We start from the raw sequence: 17,781 nt of genomic DNA on the forward strand, positions 1-17,781 counted from the left end.
CCCAAATTCAGGTTTTATCAGGGATTAAGTACATTGTGAATGCAAATGAGATTGTATACTAACTGGAACCAAAAAAGATCCTGTTTTAGTTGTACAGTATAAAAACTGTCCATGAAATACATTATGAAATTTTATTAAAGTTCAAAACTTTCCAAGAGCACATTGGTGCATTTCCTCTGAACCATTTTGATAAACCAGCAATTTAACCAGAAGTACACCTCTGGGTACGGAGTAAATCGCATAAAATAGAACCTTGGCACTTTACACAGAGGAAGGACTGGAAATTTACTTATACTTTATAAAATCACACCATGAGGTACTTCACAACTGTTTAGCAATTTTACATATATTTTGGAATATCAGAAAAAGGATTAAAATAAATCTACAAAATGAAACCACACTGTCAGTTTATTACAAACATGTGACCTGTGGAATCAGCTCTGGGAGAAAATCTTTGCAATGGCCTACAATAGTGTACATGTTCTTTTGTTGATGGTGGAAAATGAACACGCAATTTCAGCATAATGTGGAGAAAATCATTACAAAAATGTAGCTATGTCTTTTTACAGTATGCGTTCTTCCAGATACATGTTCAAATATGAAATATATTTTAAATTTATGTGAAAAAATGTAATTTAAGGATATTTTCATAAAATTAGCAAAAATAACCAAAATACAATGTAAGCAACAACTAAAAATAATTATGCACTAACAAAATCAGTTGGTGACTGAAAGTAAAGTTTGCACAAAGGAAAAAAGTAATGACCTGTGTAATGAGAGTAGCAAGTGCTCCTGCAGAAAAGTGTGTTAAAACAGCCTGTAAACTTAATCATCTTATACCATTATATGTAGTACTTATTGCCTATGAGCATGGTTCAGAACAACTAATATCCTCTCAACAGACAGGCTACTGAACAGTGTATGCACACACAGCAATAAATATGGGCAGCAAGCTTCTGTTTGTCAATAGAGAAATCACTGAGACAGTATTGTTCCCCCTTCTTTTGCTCACAGTGTAGTAATTTCTGGGTACTGATCACTCTACACTACACTGTGTTAAAAAAACCTAACAATCTTGAAGAGGGAGACAGTGATTAAATTTTGTGTGTCCATGCAATGAAAAGTTATGAAATGCTTAGAATAAATTACCCTTTTGGTGGTTCTTGCTTTTTGAAGCTTTTTTCCTTCTCTTTACAGTCTTAAAATTTCAAATTCTGTCATTTACATAATTTCATTTAGATTTTTACAACACAAGATTCATTGTTCCATTTTAGATATTCTTGGTAGTGCTATTGCAATTTTTACCGTATTTATGTATTTTTTATGTTCTTTTAACTTTAATGTAAGTGCATGTAAACTTCAGATGGTTACACACTTCATAAACTGTCAACACTTTTATTTTCTAAAATTAATTTTATAACTTGTCTTTTAGACAAACCTGTCAATTCAGGGACAGTGTTATATACTGCATATAAATTGTCACTGTCTGCAGCACTGAATTTGCTAGTGATAACTGTGAACCGTTAAATGCCTATATTCTTTTCTTCAGTTTTCAAGAACCAGAATGTTACCTCTTATACACCCTGTTTCAAGTCATTACATGTACAAGGGAATAACAAACTTTTATCTAGCATACCACTTCAGGAAAACTGTATAGCCTTGTCACATCAAACAAGTCTAAAACCCCAATACATAACATCACTACTCTGTTCAGCAAGCGCAACTAAGTTATTGTATGGACTTGAAACCCCAGCATCATTGGATTTGCCGCCAGGGATTGGAGAGGACAAAGGGTTTAAATCAACTCGCTCTGTTTCTGTTGTTTTACTTTGTGTTTGTGTTAATACCTGAGTATCTTTCTGAGCTGTTACTGGTGGGGCATCTGAAGAATGCTTCAAGTCACCGGCCATGGGATTTGATGATTGTGTATTTTCTGGTTTAACTGAAAAAATTACATGAAGAAATTGAAATTAGTAACTACACAAAGTAATGCTGTAAAGTTTCAGTATGTTTCGTTTATAAAACATTAAACTGATTGACTGTGTAACATTATTATTTTCATCTTGTCCAAAGGAATATTGTCTTTTATGGAAAAAGCTAACTAAATAACGAAGTTAATAACGATGCTTAAAAGTTGTGGACAATGAAAGTGGCAATTTAGATTGCACATGTATTGTTACTCAATACATTTGGCTGGCAGCAGCACTGTTAGTCTGTTTAACAATCAGATAATATAGTTTTAGTCTTTTAATGTGCATACACCTATGAAGCAAAAAACAGAATGATTCCTTGACAGCAAAAGCATCACAGGTTGGCTGGCCACCAGAGCAATGGTGATTGGTAACATGAACTTCAACTACAAATAAAACAGTGTGTGTTAGTCACTTGTTTATTTTGCCACTACACATTGCAATGGTTCACATCACCATATTCAGGTGGAGGATTGTTTATTAACAGGGCTGGTGTTGAAGAGTACAGACATCTTTTCAAAGTCGCAGACCAAGGACAGTGTAAGTTCAACATCAACATCTACATCTACACAGATACTCCGCAAGCCACTGTACGGTTCATTGTAGAGGATACTCTGTACTACTACTACCAGTCATTTTCTTTCCTGTTCCACTCACAAACAGAGCAAGGGAAAAACGACTGTCTATATGCCTCCTTATGAGCCCTAATTTCTCGAATCTTATTTTCATGGTCCTTACGTGTGATGTAAGTTGGTCAGTAGAATCGTTTGGCAGTCCGCTTCAAATGACTGTTCTCTAAATTTTTTCACTAATGTTTCTTGAAAAGAAGATTGCCTTTCCTCCAGGGATTCTCATTTGAGTGCCCCAAGCATCTCCATAACACTTATGTGTTGTTTGAACCTACTGGTAACAAATCAAGCAGCCCGCCTCTGAATTGCTTCGATGCCTTCTTTCAATCCAACCTGGTACAGATCCCAATCACTCAAGCAGTTTTCAAGAATAGGTCGCACCAGCATCCTATATGCTGTCTCCTTTACAGATGTGCCACTCCATCCTAAAATTCCTCCAACAAACCGAAGATGACCATTCGCTTTCCCTACCACAGTTCTCACATGCTCGTTCCACCTCATATCGCACTGCAACTTTATGCCTGGATATTTAAATGACCTGAGTGTGTCAAGCAGGACACTACTAATACTGTATCCAGACATTACTGGTTTGATCTTCCTCTTCACCAGCATTAACTTACATTTTTCTAGCTGCCACTCATCACACCAACTGGAAATTTTTTCTAAGACATCTTGTATCTTCCTACAGTCACTCAACTCCAACTACTTACCGTACACACGGCATTATCAGCAAACAACTGCAAATTGCTGCCCACCCTATCAGCCAAATATAGAGAACAGCAGCAGTCCTGCCACACTTGCCTCAGACACTCCTGAAGATACCCTTGTCTCTGATAAACACTCACCATCAAGAAGAACATACTGGGTTCTATTACTGAAGAAGTCTTTGAGCCACTCGCATATCTGTGGACTTATTCCATATGCTCATACCTTCGTTAACAGCCTGCAATGGGGCACCGTGTCAAATTCTTTCCACGAATCTAGAAATAAGCAATCTGCTTGTTGCCCTTCATCCATAGTTCTCAGTACAACATGTGAGAAAAGGGCAAGATGAGTTTCACACGAGTGATGCTTTCTAAAACAACGCCGATTCGTGCACGTAAGCTTTTCAGTCTCAAGAAAGTTTATTATACAAGGGTTGGGACTTAAATAGTGGCAACTATTTATTCACAACCGATACAAAAGAGTTGAATGTTTCCATCTGTTACTGTCCTTCAAAGTAGTCACCAGCGTTGTGTAGAACCCATTGCCAGCGACGTGGAAGGCATAGTATACCAAAAGTAAAGCCTGTCCAGTGGACGGTGCAAATGGAGCGGTTAACTGTCTCTCGAATCTCTGGAACAGTTATGAAGTGAATGCCACGAAGTGGTTCCTTCATCTTTGGAATCAAATCAGAGTCACAAGGACTTAAAATTTTTTACTGTTCGTTTTTGGAGCATCACCTGCAACCAGCTTTGTAAAAGAAGCAGCGACACTTTCTGCACAACCCGTCCATCATTTTGCACAAAACTGCGTGGGCGCATACAGCGAAAGCTGTGGCAGCTCTGTTCAGCTTCAGAACTGTTCCAGAGATTCGACAGGCAGTACACCGTTCCATTCGCACCACCAACAGAACAGACTCTGCTAACGGTTTACTATGCCTTCCACATCGCTGGCAAAGGCTTCTACAGAACGCTGGTGACTACATTGAAGGGCTGTAACAAGTGCAAACATGTAACTCTTTTGTATCGGTTGTGAATAAATAGTTGCCATTATTTAAGTTCCAACCTTCATATTCAAACTGAAAATATGTTCAAGGGTTCTGCAGCAAACAGAAGTTATGGATACTGGTCTGTAATTCTGTGGGTCCAATCTGTACCCTTTCTTTGCATGCTGGAGTTATCTGCACTTTTCTCCATTCACTTGCGACTTTGTGCTGGATGAGAGATTCATAATAAATGCAAGCTAGGTAAAGGGCCAATGCCGTAGAGTACTCTTTGTAAAATCGAACTGGGATTCCATCCAGACCTGGTGATTTATTTGCTTTCAAATCTCTTGGTTGTTTCTCTACACCAGGTATGCTTATTACTAAGGTGACCATATGGGAGCCAGTCTGATGGTACATTTGTACGATTCTCCTGTGTGAACAATTTCTTGAATGTGAAATTTAAAACTTCAGCTTTTGTTTTACTATCTTCAACTGTCACCACGCTGCTCAACAAGGGACTGAACGGAAGCATTAGACCCGCTTAGTGATTTTACATATGATCAGAATTTTCTCGGGTTTTCAGCTACATCCTTTGCTAAGATGTGACAGTGGTAGTTGCTGTATGCTTTGCACATAGATCTCTTCACAGATGCACGAACCTCTACTAACCTTTGCTTGTTGTCATTTACGCATTCCCTTTTGAAACCAAGAGTACAACAACCTCTGCTTCCTCAGCATCTGCCGAATTTTGTTATTAAACCATGGTGGGTCTTTCCCATCCTTTATCTACTTACTAGGCATATAACTCTCCAGACCATGATTTACAATCTGCTTAAACTTTGCTTGCAATTCCTCTACATCCACTTTAGTGGAACTAAGTGATGCCAATTCACTGTCTAAGTGAGATCTTAATAACTGCTTGTCTGCTCTATCTAGCAGAAACAACTCTCCTATCTTTTTTGACTGATTTATTAACTTCTGTCATCACAGTTGCTATAAAGACATCATGATTGCATTTCTATACTGACATTGTCAATAAGGTCCAGCCTATTTGTAGCTACAAGGTCTTTTGTGTCTTTTCCTAATATATAAATTGTTGATTTCAAAAAGGCACTTTAGAGATTAAAAAACATGAATTTATGACAGTGAATTGTACTTACAGAGACGGCAAAGTTGTAAAAGGTCTGAAAACTGTTGCCTGATGTACGTCCTCTCCACTGCACATTGCATTTACACTGTCGTTTGTTGTTTCAAAGTTATACATGTTACAGATATGTTCATTTACAGCGGTTAAAGAGATACAAGATTAAATGATTTCTACAAAAATAAGTATTTTTTTTTTAAAAAAAAGGGGGGGGGGAGGGGAAACAAAGATCATGTCCAAGACATCCTCCAAACATTCAACAAAATGCACAAGAATATTAAATCACCTATGAACAGGAAATAAATGATACCATCAAATTCCTTGATTTAACCATCTGCAAACAAGACAACAAATATGTCTTCCAAATTTATAGGAAAACAACCACCACAGACAAACACACGTGCTTCCTCCTGCACAAACCAGCAGCTTACCACTCAATGATCCACAGAGTTACGAAAACCCAGAGTGATGGGAGCCTCCAGAATGAAATAAAAATCATAAATCAAATCAAATAGCTGTCGCTAATGGGTACAAACCCACACTAACAGAAAGTTTAGTTTAAGAATAAAATTAACAAAATAACCACTAAGAACCAAAAGAATACAGTAAAAGCCTGCACACCCTCCCTCGGTAACACCTCCCAAAAAATTGACAATATCCTCAAACGACACAGAATAAGAACTTTAAATGCCCGGCTCAGTGCATAGATCAAACAGGCCATGACTTCCGCACCAGATTCAAGGAACACATCAATGCCTTCAGATACAACACACCACATAAATCTGTAACAGCCTCAAATATAAAAGATACAGGACATCCATTTGACAATGTAGTAAACAACCTTGAAATACTGCAGACACTGAACGAAGGACACAGAATGTGTCTATATGATGAGCTAGAAATCTATGTACGCAGAAAAAACTTGGGGAACATCTACTCCATGATGACAGTGGAACAGGCTCAACCAATTTTTCCAAAAGCTTTGACAAAGTACTTAACACATTCTCATAATTTACAGTTTCAATGTACAGCAATTAATGCAATCACTCACATTCATCCCTCAATAAGTTCAACATACAATGTATATGTATGATCTGTTGTAATCCTACGGTGACAGTGTAAATGTAACGTGCAGTGGAGAGGACATACATCAGGAAAAGGTATGCAGACGTTTTACAACTCTACTGTCCCTGTAAGTATAATTCACAGTCAGAAATTAATGTTTTGGGTCATTCCACACCAAGTGGTCTAAAACTGAAAAAAGTTCCCACCATCATGGTCTCCAATTTTCGTCAAATTTTAACTGTAGCTTTAGTCAAGTGTTGAAGTAAGTTTCCCAAGATTTCAGGCCTCTAGCTGCAATAGCTGCTGATCTAGACCCCCTTGTCTGAAGTGTACTTAGTCCGTGTGCATGCAACATAAAAAAAATGTCATATTTGGAGTCTAATAAAATCGAAACTAATTCATAAGAATGGTTAGTAAGATGCGACCCTGTACAGTTTTTTTTGCTGATTCCAACGAAATTATGTATAACATTACTCATGCAAACCCCGGTCAAATAACTCGACTCAAAGTATACTTCAAAATTTGTCGTGACACAACGCGACAAATTTTGACCAATATTAAGACTGCAATGATTTCCTTGCAGTTGAAGATATGGACTTGAACTTTTGGCCAAGCTTCATGCTTGTGCTAGACATAATGCAGCCGGATTTGCAATGATCCAGGCCATATGGTCGCCCTGCAGTATCTCTTCAAATTAGGCAGTGTCAGCACAAACGGTAAAATTTACCAAAGTTTCAAGCCAATTACTAAAAAATAGTTGGCCTGAATCTGCTTGTGAATAGTATCACCTAAAAGAGAAACTCTTGCTCTACAAGACTGACATTTGTTTTTTTTGCAACGCGACCATTAAGTACTCATTAACTCACATCAAAGTTGTTATATTTTGTATGCGCGATGCACTAATTTTTCTTCATTTCTAGGAATTTGAATCTTAATAGTCGCTTAGAATTACTGATATAATTGGATATTTCATTCGTGTTTTATTCAGTGATTGGCCAGTGAGAGATGTCAGAAGTTAATGAAGAAGAAGAATCGTTGGCCCCCTGTTCAATTGGAAAAGATGCTGCTGCATCGAAGTGCCATGTTATCTTCTATGCTAAGAAGACTGGATTCAAAGCGTTTAGTGATTTCACAGAATGTGACCAGAAATTGCTTGTTTCGCGTTCAGAAGCCAAACTTGACGAAAATTCCATCATTTGCTTCCACCATGAAGCCCTCTTCCTACACGAATATCAAGCGATGCAAAAGAAATGTTGCAATCCATTCAAGAAGAGGAATCACAATGTAAAAGCTGGACTTAGACTGCTTGATAATGAAACAGCTGCCAAACTTTGCCTGTTAAAGAAAAAAGAAGTGATTGATATAAAACCTGGTCAGAAGCTTTGCCCTCGCTGCATGTCGGCACTGAACCAAAAGCTAGAAGATTCATCATCACTATCAACCCAATCTGAACAAGATTTCACAACGGATGAAACTGAACCAGCCATCAACAAAAGTTTATCATTTATTGGTGCTTCACCATTGAAAAGAAGACAACTAAGTAAAAGAGATAAGCAAAGCTATGCAAAAAGAAAGATCTTGGATGCACAAAGTTTAATTGGGAATCAAATTGCTGCTGCTGTAGGAATCAATTACGATGAACAGCCAAGTTCAAGTAAAAGTCGCCCATGCAATAATTGTGCAGATCTTGATAATCTTATAGAAGAGTTGAAAGAAAAATGTAAAGTGTCAAATCGTAGGACAAAAGTTCAAATATTGACCTTGGTTCCAAGAAGCTGGACAATTAAAGATACGACAACAGCATTTAATGTATCAGAAAGAATGGTAAAGCAAGCGAGAAAACTGAAGAATGAGCAAGGTGTTCTAGCTTTTCCAGCAAATCGGCAAGGAAGGAAGCTTTCAGATGAAGTTGTTCAGAAAGTACATGACTTTTTTCAAGATGACGAATTCAGCAGACTTTGTCCAGGGAAGAAAGACTGTGTGCCTGTGAGAATTTCAGGAACAAAGGTGTACAAGCAAAAGCGGTTGTTGCTTTGCAATTTGAAGGAAATGTACGTGTCTTATCAGAAGCAAAATGGACCAGAAATTGGCTTCTCAAAGTTTTGCGAGCTTAGACCAAAATGGTGTGTTACAGTTGGCTCTGCTGGAATGCACTCAGTTTGTGTCTGTACAATACACCAAAATGTCAAGCTTATGCTCACTGGTGCATCAATCAATGAAGACTACAAGGAAATTCTTAGCAAAGCTGTTTGCAGCTTGGAAAACAAGGATTGTATGCTTCATCGTTGTGAAAACTGCCCTGGTCCAGAAGGTGTAGAAGCAGTTATTGCAACATATTTTGAAGATAATGACCCTGAAGAACTGATTGAGTACAAACAATGGATTCATACCGACAGGGATACTTTAGAAACAAAGCAGCTTTCAACAGAAGAGTATGTTGAAGATATTGCAGCAAAAATTTGGAACCTGTCTTGTCATCACTACATTGCCAAGCATCAAAGCCAGCACCTGAAAGCTCTCAAAACTGATTTGAAAGAAGGCGAATTCATAATACTAATGGATTTTGCTGAAAACTATTCATTTATTGTTCAAGATGCAGTGCAAGGCTTTCACTGGGAAAACAGTCAAGCAACAGTTCATCCATTTGTAGTCTACTACTGTGAAAACGAAGAGGTGCAATGTGTGAATCTTTGTGTTATTAGTGACTGCCTTCGACACGATACGATTACTGTCCATGTTTACATTGGAAAAGTAATCAATTACCTGAAGATGCAATTTTCCAAAATAAGCCACATCCACTACTTCAGTGATGGTTCAGCTGCACAATATAAGAATTTCAAGAATTTTCTCAACTTATGCTATCACAAAGAAGATTTTGAAATAACAGCAGAATGGAATTTCTTTGGAACAAGCCATGGAAAGTCGCCTTGTGATGGCATTGGAGGCACAACAAAACGGTTGGCAGCAAGAGCAAGTTTGCAACGTCCATATGAAAACCAGATTCTAACACCCAAAGATCTTTTCAACTTCTGCAATGATAATATCAATGGAATCAAATTCTTTTTCATCAGCAAAGAGGAAGTTGAAGAAGAAAAAGCTTCTCAAGAAGAAAGATTCCTGCAAGGGCACACTCTAGCTGGCACAAGAGAAAACCACCATTTTTTGCCCATTGATATGACGACAATTAAGGTCAGTAGAGTTTCTAATGATGCGACATCTTTTTTGGCCAAAATTAGTGCTGCTGAAGTAGTAGTTCAAGTCATGGATCTTCAGCCTGGGCAGTATGTTGCTTGCATTTATGAAAAGAAATGGTGGATTGGAAACATCGTTGAAATCTCAGTCGAACAGAAAGATGCTTTCATAAGCTTTATGCATCCTCATGGTCCTGCAAGTTCATTTTATTGGCCCTTAAGACGTGATACTTGCTGGATTCCAGAACAACTTATCATTGGTGTTATTCCAGCTCCATCAGTGACATCATCTGGTCGGCAATACAGTTTTCCTGAAAGCATTCTCTTGCAAATCAACGATGCTTCCAGAATGATGAAGTAACTGAGGAAGACAGGCTTGGGAACCTGCATAAAGAAACCCACAATCAGGCTTGGGATCCTGTGGTAAAGACACCCTGTAATCAGGCTTGGGAACCTGCAGTAAAGATACCCACCCGTGGCTGTTACTGCATGGCTATCGGGCGTGGCCCCTATGGCGATGGGGATGCTGGTTTTATTGTGATAACCAGTAATGGCTCAGCCATCATGGACCAACGCAGGGCACTGCGCACACAAAATATAAGATACTTTGACCTGAGTAAATAAGCACTTAATGGAAGCGTTGCAAAAGAAAAATATATCCATCTCGTAGAGCAAGAGTTTCTCTTTCAGATGATACTATTCACAATTAAATCCAGGCTGACTATTTTGTAGTAATGGGCTTTGAACTTTGGTAAATAAAGCCATTTGCGCTGACACTGCCAAATTTGAAGAGATTTTGCAAGGCGACTATAAAGCCTGGGTAGTTGGAAATCCAGCTGTATTATGTCCAGCACAAAGATAAGACTTGGTAAAAAGTTCAAGTCCATATCTTTATCTGCAAGGAAATTATTGCAGTCTGAATATTGGTCAAAATTTGTCGCATTAAGTCACGACAGAATTAGGGGTACACTTTGAGTCGACTTGTTTGACCGGATTTTGCATCAGTAATCTTATAATTAATTTCGTTTGAATCAGCACAAAAAACTGTACAGGGTCTCATCTTACTAACCATTCTTATGAATTGGTTTCAATTTTATGAGACCCCAAAAATGGCATTTTGTCTGATGTCGCGCGCATGCGAACTTACTACCCTTCAGACAAGGGGGTGTAGATCAGCAAGTATTGCAGCTAGAGGCTTGAAATCTTGAGAAACTTAATTTAGCACTTGACTAGTGCTACAGATAAAATTTGAAGAAAATTGGAGACATGATGGTGGGAAGGTTTAGACCACTTGGCATGGAATGACCCTTTTTTAACCTCTACAGTGTCTTTTTTAAATCAACAATTTTTATCATTAGCAAAAGACACAAAATATCCTAGACAATCCTTGCTCTGTGACTTTGAAAAGATGTCTGTACTCTTCACCAACACCAGCCACCTAAATAAACAATTCTCCACATGACAATGACTGTGTGAACCATTGAGACACACAGTAGGGGGCAAAAAAGGTTGCAGCCCTCATAATGCCATCCGTTATGGATGAAATATTCACAAGCACTTCAAATATTACATTTTCTGAATCATTTCAAATTGAAAGCATCCTTATCGTGGTTAGAATATGGAGACCTTAAGTTAAATAATGGAGCCATATACTTTTTTACAAGCCTGGCTACTCAACACCACTGGTAATACAATGAATGGTTGTCTTTTCTCATACCATGTTAACTAGAAGATATTTTCTATGCATTCTCCTTTGATTCCTGAACTATGAGATTAACAGTAACTGCTTTACAAAATGAATGGTTATGTCAAATGATTATCAATAAAGGAATTTATAATTTTTCAAGGCTAATGGGAAGCACAGTGTTATGGTTAGTATACTTACTGAAAACTGATTCAGCAGTGTATAAGACCATTAACATGAAATGAAATTGTGTCATGCATGACAGTCTGATTTCCACAATGAGGCAGTAGAATATTCTGCGTAGTTGCTGAGAATACACACCATTTCTACATATCAATAAAGTTACAGCCGTTCATGAAATGGGAAAATCAACAGATTTTTTGGAACCCTTAGGGAAAAAAGGTCATCCAAGATGTTATGTTTACCTGACGATCAAGAGGTACAGTAAAACTGGGCCTGCTGAAGATCATCAGAGGCTTGGACATCCATCACTCATTCACAGAAATCCTGTCAAGAGGCAATCAGTGATGGCACGTGACCTGGAAATATTAAAAAGTTTGATGTCTCAGGGAGTCAAACATGATCTGAGGGCGAGAAGTTTTCACTGAAGAATTGGTCACTGTGTTAGTCCATTGCTGAGGAAACTGAAATGAAAATTCCTTCTTCATAAATACACAGAAATCATCTCAGATCACCAGTTTTTCCCCACAATTGTAGTGGCTTTCACAATTTAAATAATATTTTAATGAACTCAAATGACAAGTGTGAGATGCAGTGAAAGAAAAATTTGTTTTGAATGTCCCAATACCTTCTGAGGTCCTTCAGATGCAATATGGTCCAACAGCAAAAAATAATTTGTTGTCACAGCCATTTTTGTCAGTAATTGTGGTATATTTCACTCACATCTACTACAATGTAATGCTGGAGTCAAGTATGACACACTTTAAAAATAAATTATTCAACACTAGAAAGGAAGTATGCAATAGTGGCTAGCAAAAGGATGCAGGCCAAAAACTGATCAAGGCCATCTCAAGAGCATGGGACTTTTATCCCTTGTATTGTCCTCCCACCAACACATAGTTCATCTATTCTGGAGTAGTACTAAAGAACAAGTGTCGCAAGAGTAATATCCTGTAAGCTGTAACAAGAAACTCTACCACATTCACCACCCTCAAGAGATCAAGCAAATTTTTCCACATAAAATCCAACAAAAGTTTAACACTATGTAATTTTGTATGAGCATAAATCTGCAGTGGAAGATAAATAGTGTAATGAATAATGACAACCACTCATTGTGTGGCAGAAGTGTTGAGTGATGCATAGCCACATAAACACGAGGTTCTGTAGTGTAGTTCAGCATTTGAACATATATTGTTCTTAAGTGTTCTATGTCCCAATTGGGCTAGGTAAGGTAATACTGTCAATATCATGTAGAAATGGCTAGTAAATTCATAGCAGCTAATCCTGGATCAATATTAGTTCGTTTTTTCATTTCTGGCTAAAGTTCCCACAAGAACTGTACAGGGAGATTTTTATTATTATCATTGTTATTATTACAAGAACTGATTTATTGCTGAATCAATTATTACTGTAGTTAAAGATGCAACTCTCTAATGTATATGTGTTATCTAGTAGCTTTCTATGATCCACATTCTGATACATGAATGGTATTTAACTTCATAAATCATTAACTACAATCCCACAACAGATTAAACTAAAGACAAACCATACAGCATGATCGTCTTAATTTCCTTCAACAAGAGATACTTTGAACTTTTTTGGTATTTTAGTAAATGTTATTTAATCAAAAGATGACTTGAGTGTTGTATAAAATTCAATGCTAAAGCTTTCAAAGCTATACTTAGATGATATAATACTAAAGATACCATACCATCTTTCTAAATGCAGACTGCATTTCATTAACTATTTCAAGATTATTGATAACAGGATATCAAAACTTCAGAATACATCTTGCTAGTGGTACAACACACACATACAAATTGAAAAATATTAGAAAAATTTTAACAGGCTGGTTAGTTTTGGTGGGACTGTTTACGCTATTTTTCAAAAGAATAACATTACTTTACAAAACTTTAATATCTCAGATATACTATAAATTCCATTTTAGTAAATGTGGTATAGAGTGGTTTACAAATAAGATGAAATTGATTTTTAAAAAATGTAGCTGAGAGGCAACAATAATCCTCTCTACTGGAGTTTCAGAATTCAGAAACATCTTTCGTAACCTGTTTGGGTGTAACGCAATGCAATTAAAACGAAGCACCCAGAAAGCTAAGTAATGAGAAATCACTTTGGTCTTCGGGTCTTTTGTTGATCTTCAGGAGTCAGCTTTTAACATTTCTACAACCTTTCTGGTGACTGCATAGTTTTAAAGGAAGCCCAATGAATAGAATTTGAAAGCCAATATTTTCAGAGGTGTAGTTGAAAGAATCCCATGGAAAAATAATTCTCATTATTTTCTAAAAAGCTTTTAGAGTACCCTTTTGTTCTATTGGTACTTAAAAGGCATCAAATTTATCATCATACCATCTTACCTCCATAAATAAAATTATACGTAACGGCAACATATTTCTTTGCATAGGTTAGGGCTTCTTGCGACACTTCTGACGCTTGCCGAGGGTAGCACAAAGCAGACATTGCCAACGACCCAGCAGCACCATATGTCAGCCTCCGGAACCAACCACCTCGCAGGCCAAATATGACACCCGTAAGGCCTCCTAAACTGATGGCACCAATGCGTGGCAAATAGTTCCCCTCCTCCTTCAGAAATGCCAAAGTCGCTGTTAATAGAAATGCAAGTTTGAAAAAACTATTAATTTTCAAATCACAATATTTATCAAATTAATGGACAGGACATGTTTTCACATTTACATCTACATTTATACTCTGCAAACCACTGTGAAGTGCCTGGCTGCAACTTTCAATTTCAACATGATGATCAGCATTAAGTAAAATGATGTTTAAAAAGCACAAATGCACAATGAATTTTCACAATTAACACACTTAATAAATATAATACAGCAGAAATTTTACACGAAAATACAAATATATAAGTAATAAAATTACATGAGAGAGTTCCCAGCCAGCATTTATTTTAAGGAGACAAAATGTTCAGTATTACCAACAGGCACTTATAAAGGTACAAGACACTACCTCTTTCTCCCCTCGTGCATAATGACAGGTGGCCAGGTCTCTCTCTCTCTCTCTCTCTCTCTCTCTCTCTCTCTCTCTCTCTCTCTCTCTCAGGTCAAAGTGACCTGACTTTCCTTTTTAACCTTTGCTAACCTATCTCTCTGTCATCCCTTTGCAAGGAACTAATAATTGTGGAAGTCAGAATAGTGTCATGTATTTGTCCCTTTATGCCCATTGGCAGTACTAAATATATTACCTACTTAAGTACTGGCTACCGATTCTGTCTCATGAATTTATAGTTTTCTCAAGCGAATTTTCCTTTTGATATAAATAAAAAAGAATTCTGTCGTCAACTCAAATGCTGGACTGAACACCACAGTGCTTTACTAGGTCTGGTCGTATTGAAGGTGGCATGCCATTGTCTTTACCTTGTTATACATCACACCTCTGCTGGCTGGGACAGGAGTCTTTCCATTTAATTTCAAATAATGTTTACATCTTATTTATTTCACTTGATCAGGTGCTCAATTTAGCAGTTTTATACCTGCTACTGTCTCATTTTCTGTTTTCTTGAAATAAGTGAAAAAACAAAGAAGCAGATGCTTTTCTTCTTCTCTTGCTGGATGCCAAAGTGAGTGTTAAGTTACCTTGGTGTGGACTACATTAATTATCAATCTTATCAATTATTTTATATTTATGACATTGAAAACAATCACTTATGGGTGAAATTATTTAACTGGATGGATAAAAAAATCCACTCACCAAGCGGTGGAAGAACACACACATAAAAGACTGATGTGACTGGCAAGCTTTCGGAGCCAGTGGCTTCTCCTTCAGGCAGAATTGTTTAAGGGGAAGGGTGAAGGGTGAAGGGTGAAGGAAAAGGACTAGCACCCCTGACCCACAGTTCTGGGTGACTTTCACAAAATCTACCCCTTTTCCAAAACCTCTTCAAGTCCTTTTCCTTCACCCTTCTTCCTTCCCCTACAACCCTTCTGCCTGAAGGAGAAGCCATGACTCCGAAAGCTTGCCAATCACAACAGTCTTTTATATGTGTGTTCTGCTGCCGTTTGGTGAGTAGATTTTTTTTATCTATACAGTTAAAAAAATTTATATTTATGTTGTTATATGCACAGCAGAAAGCATTATCCAACAAGGCAAAGGAAAGATTTCTTCTGTCAGTCAAATTTAAGTTGGATATGATAATCTGACATTTGAACAGACATACCCGTCCAAGTTAACAGGGGCACCACCCACAGTGTAACATGAATTCAAGTCATGATGCAAGTCAGGCATTTTTCATATTGGTAAGTCATTGCTAGACCTGGAAGTGGTGATATGTATGCAACGCAAAATATACAATAAATTTAACTACAGTCCTACAATGGACATTTAACTTTCCCAATAAAGTAGCCTGCATTTAAAGCACATATCCTTCTGACATGCTATGAAGAGCTTTATGGTGGCCTTGCTTGTGCTTCCAGTGACAATATCACGATCGTAATCAGGTACAACAATAAAGCAAATAACTCTATAGCAGATATCCCAATTAGTGCAACAATGAACAAAGTCAAATATCCAGTGACAATCTACAGCATGGGGAACTTCAACAGATAATGTTGAAACAGGAGTTAAATCAGCCAAAACTAGCAGTAAAAATACAGAAACATGATTCCAGAAAATGAAGACACACAAGCCAAATTAAGAAGATGGGTTACTGTATGCTGTTTACAGAATCTTTAGCTCAGGCATCTCCAATTGTTTGGCAGCATTGCAGACATTTAAAAAAAATGTCAAACATAATCCAATAACAAAGACAAAAGATTAATAGAATGTGGAAAACGAATATTAAGGGTTAACATCATGTTGTCCATGATATCATTACAGATGGAATTCAATCTTGGTGGGGGTATGGAAGGAATAGGCAATCGGCTACAAAGAAAACCACTTTAGTATTTGACTCCAGCTTTCAGTAACTATGGAAAACCTAAATTGGACAGGAAGACAATTTTAGCCTCATTCTTCTAGGGGCAAATCCAATTCTTTCATCACTGTGCCTCTTCAGTCAGTAGCACAACAATGTTAAGGAACACAATAAGTAATACTACAGCCACAGAGTTGTTCTTGATGAATTTGTTGTATGTACTGTTCTTAGTGTGTTTGCCACATTAACACACTATGCTATCCTGACAAATACAGTGATGGTGATGGTTGCTGAAAGCTCTTATTTTCTTAGTGAATTAATGTGATAAGTACACCACAAACAGTTTCTGTAATAGGTTCTACTACAAAATACACGAATGGCAGAGGTACATTATGTGATCAAAAGTATCTGGACACCTGGCTGAAAATGACTTACAAGTTTGTGGCACCCTCCATCAATAATGCTGGAATTCAATATGGTGTTGGTCCACCCTTAGCCTTGATGACAGCTTCCACTCTCACAGGCATTCATTCAATCAGGTGCTGAAAGGTTTCTTGGAGAATGGCAGCCCATTCTTCACAGAGTGCTGCACTGAGGAGAGGTATCGATGTCGGTCAGTGAGGCCTGCCGCGAAGTCGTGTTCCAAAACATCCAAAAGGTGTTCTATAGGATTCACGTCAGGACTGTGTGCAGGCCAGTCCATTACAGGGATGTTATTGTCATGTAACCACTCTGCCACAGACCGTACATTATGAACAGGTGCTTGATTGTGTTAAAAGATGCAATTGCCATCCCTGAATTGTTCTTCAACACTGGGAAGCAAGAAGGTGCTTAAAACATCAATGTAGGCCTGTGTTGTGATAGTGTCACAACAACAACAAAGGGTGCACGCCCCCTCCATGAAAAAACACAACCACTCCATAACACCACTGCCTTTGAATTTTACTGTAGGCACTACACACGCTGGCAAATGATATTCACCGGTCATTTAACATACCCACACCCTGCCACTGGATCGCCACGTTGTGCACTGTGATTAGTCACTCCAGACAATGTTTTCCCACTGTTCAATCATCCAATGTTTATGCTTTTTACACCTAGCAAGGAATCATTTGGCATTTACCAGCATGATGTGTGGTTTACAATCAGCCGCTTGACCACAAAATCCAAGGTTACTCACCTCCCACCTGTCATAGTACTTGCAGTGGATGCTGATGCAGTTTGGAATTCCTGTGTGGTGGTCTGGATAGATGTCTGCCTATTACACATTATGACCCTCTTCAACTTTTGGCAGTCTCTGTGAATCAACAGACGAGGTCAGCCTGTGTGCTTTT

The 17,781-nt window shown here is 37.8% G+C and overlaps 1 protein-coding gene across 2 annotated transcripts in view; it reads right to left on the reverse strand.

The window, feature by feature from the left end:
* LOC126458214 (MICOS complex subunit MIC27) overlaps positions 1 to 17,781 on the reverse strand; it is a 65,398-nt gene that overhangs the window by 3,376 nt on the left and 44,241 nt on the right. The window contains exons 4-6 of one of the 2 annotated variants that reach the window (XR_007585594.1): positions 13,926 to 14,171; positions 11,796 to 11,909; positions 1,848 to 1,942 (exon numbers count right to left, since the gene is read on the reverse strand). Coding sequence is in view for 1 of the 2 variants with exons in the window: in XM_050095111.1 (XP_049951068.1) it covers positions 1,848 to 1,942; positions 13,926 to 14,171 (341 nt within the window). In the remaining variant the exon portion in view is untranslated. Of the gene's footprint in view, positions 1 to 1,847; positions 1,943 to 11,795; positions 11,910 to 13,925; positions 14,172 to 17,781 lie in introns of those variants that run through there. The other variant, XM_050095111.1, reaches the window with a different exon arrangement.

The sequence above is a fragment of the Schistocerca serialis genome, chromosome 2, assembly GCF_023864345.2.
Source record: "Schistocerca serialis cubense isolate TAMUIC-IGC-003099 chromosome 2, iqSchSeri2.2, whole genome shotgun sequence".
Lineage (NCBI taxonomy): Eukaryota > Metazoa > Arthropoda > Insecta > Orthoptera > Acrididae > Schistocerca > Schistocerca serialis.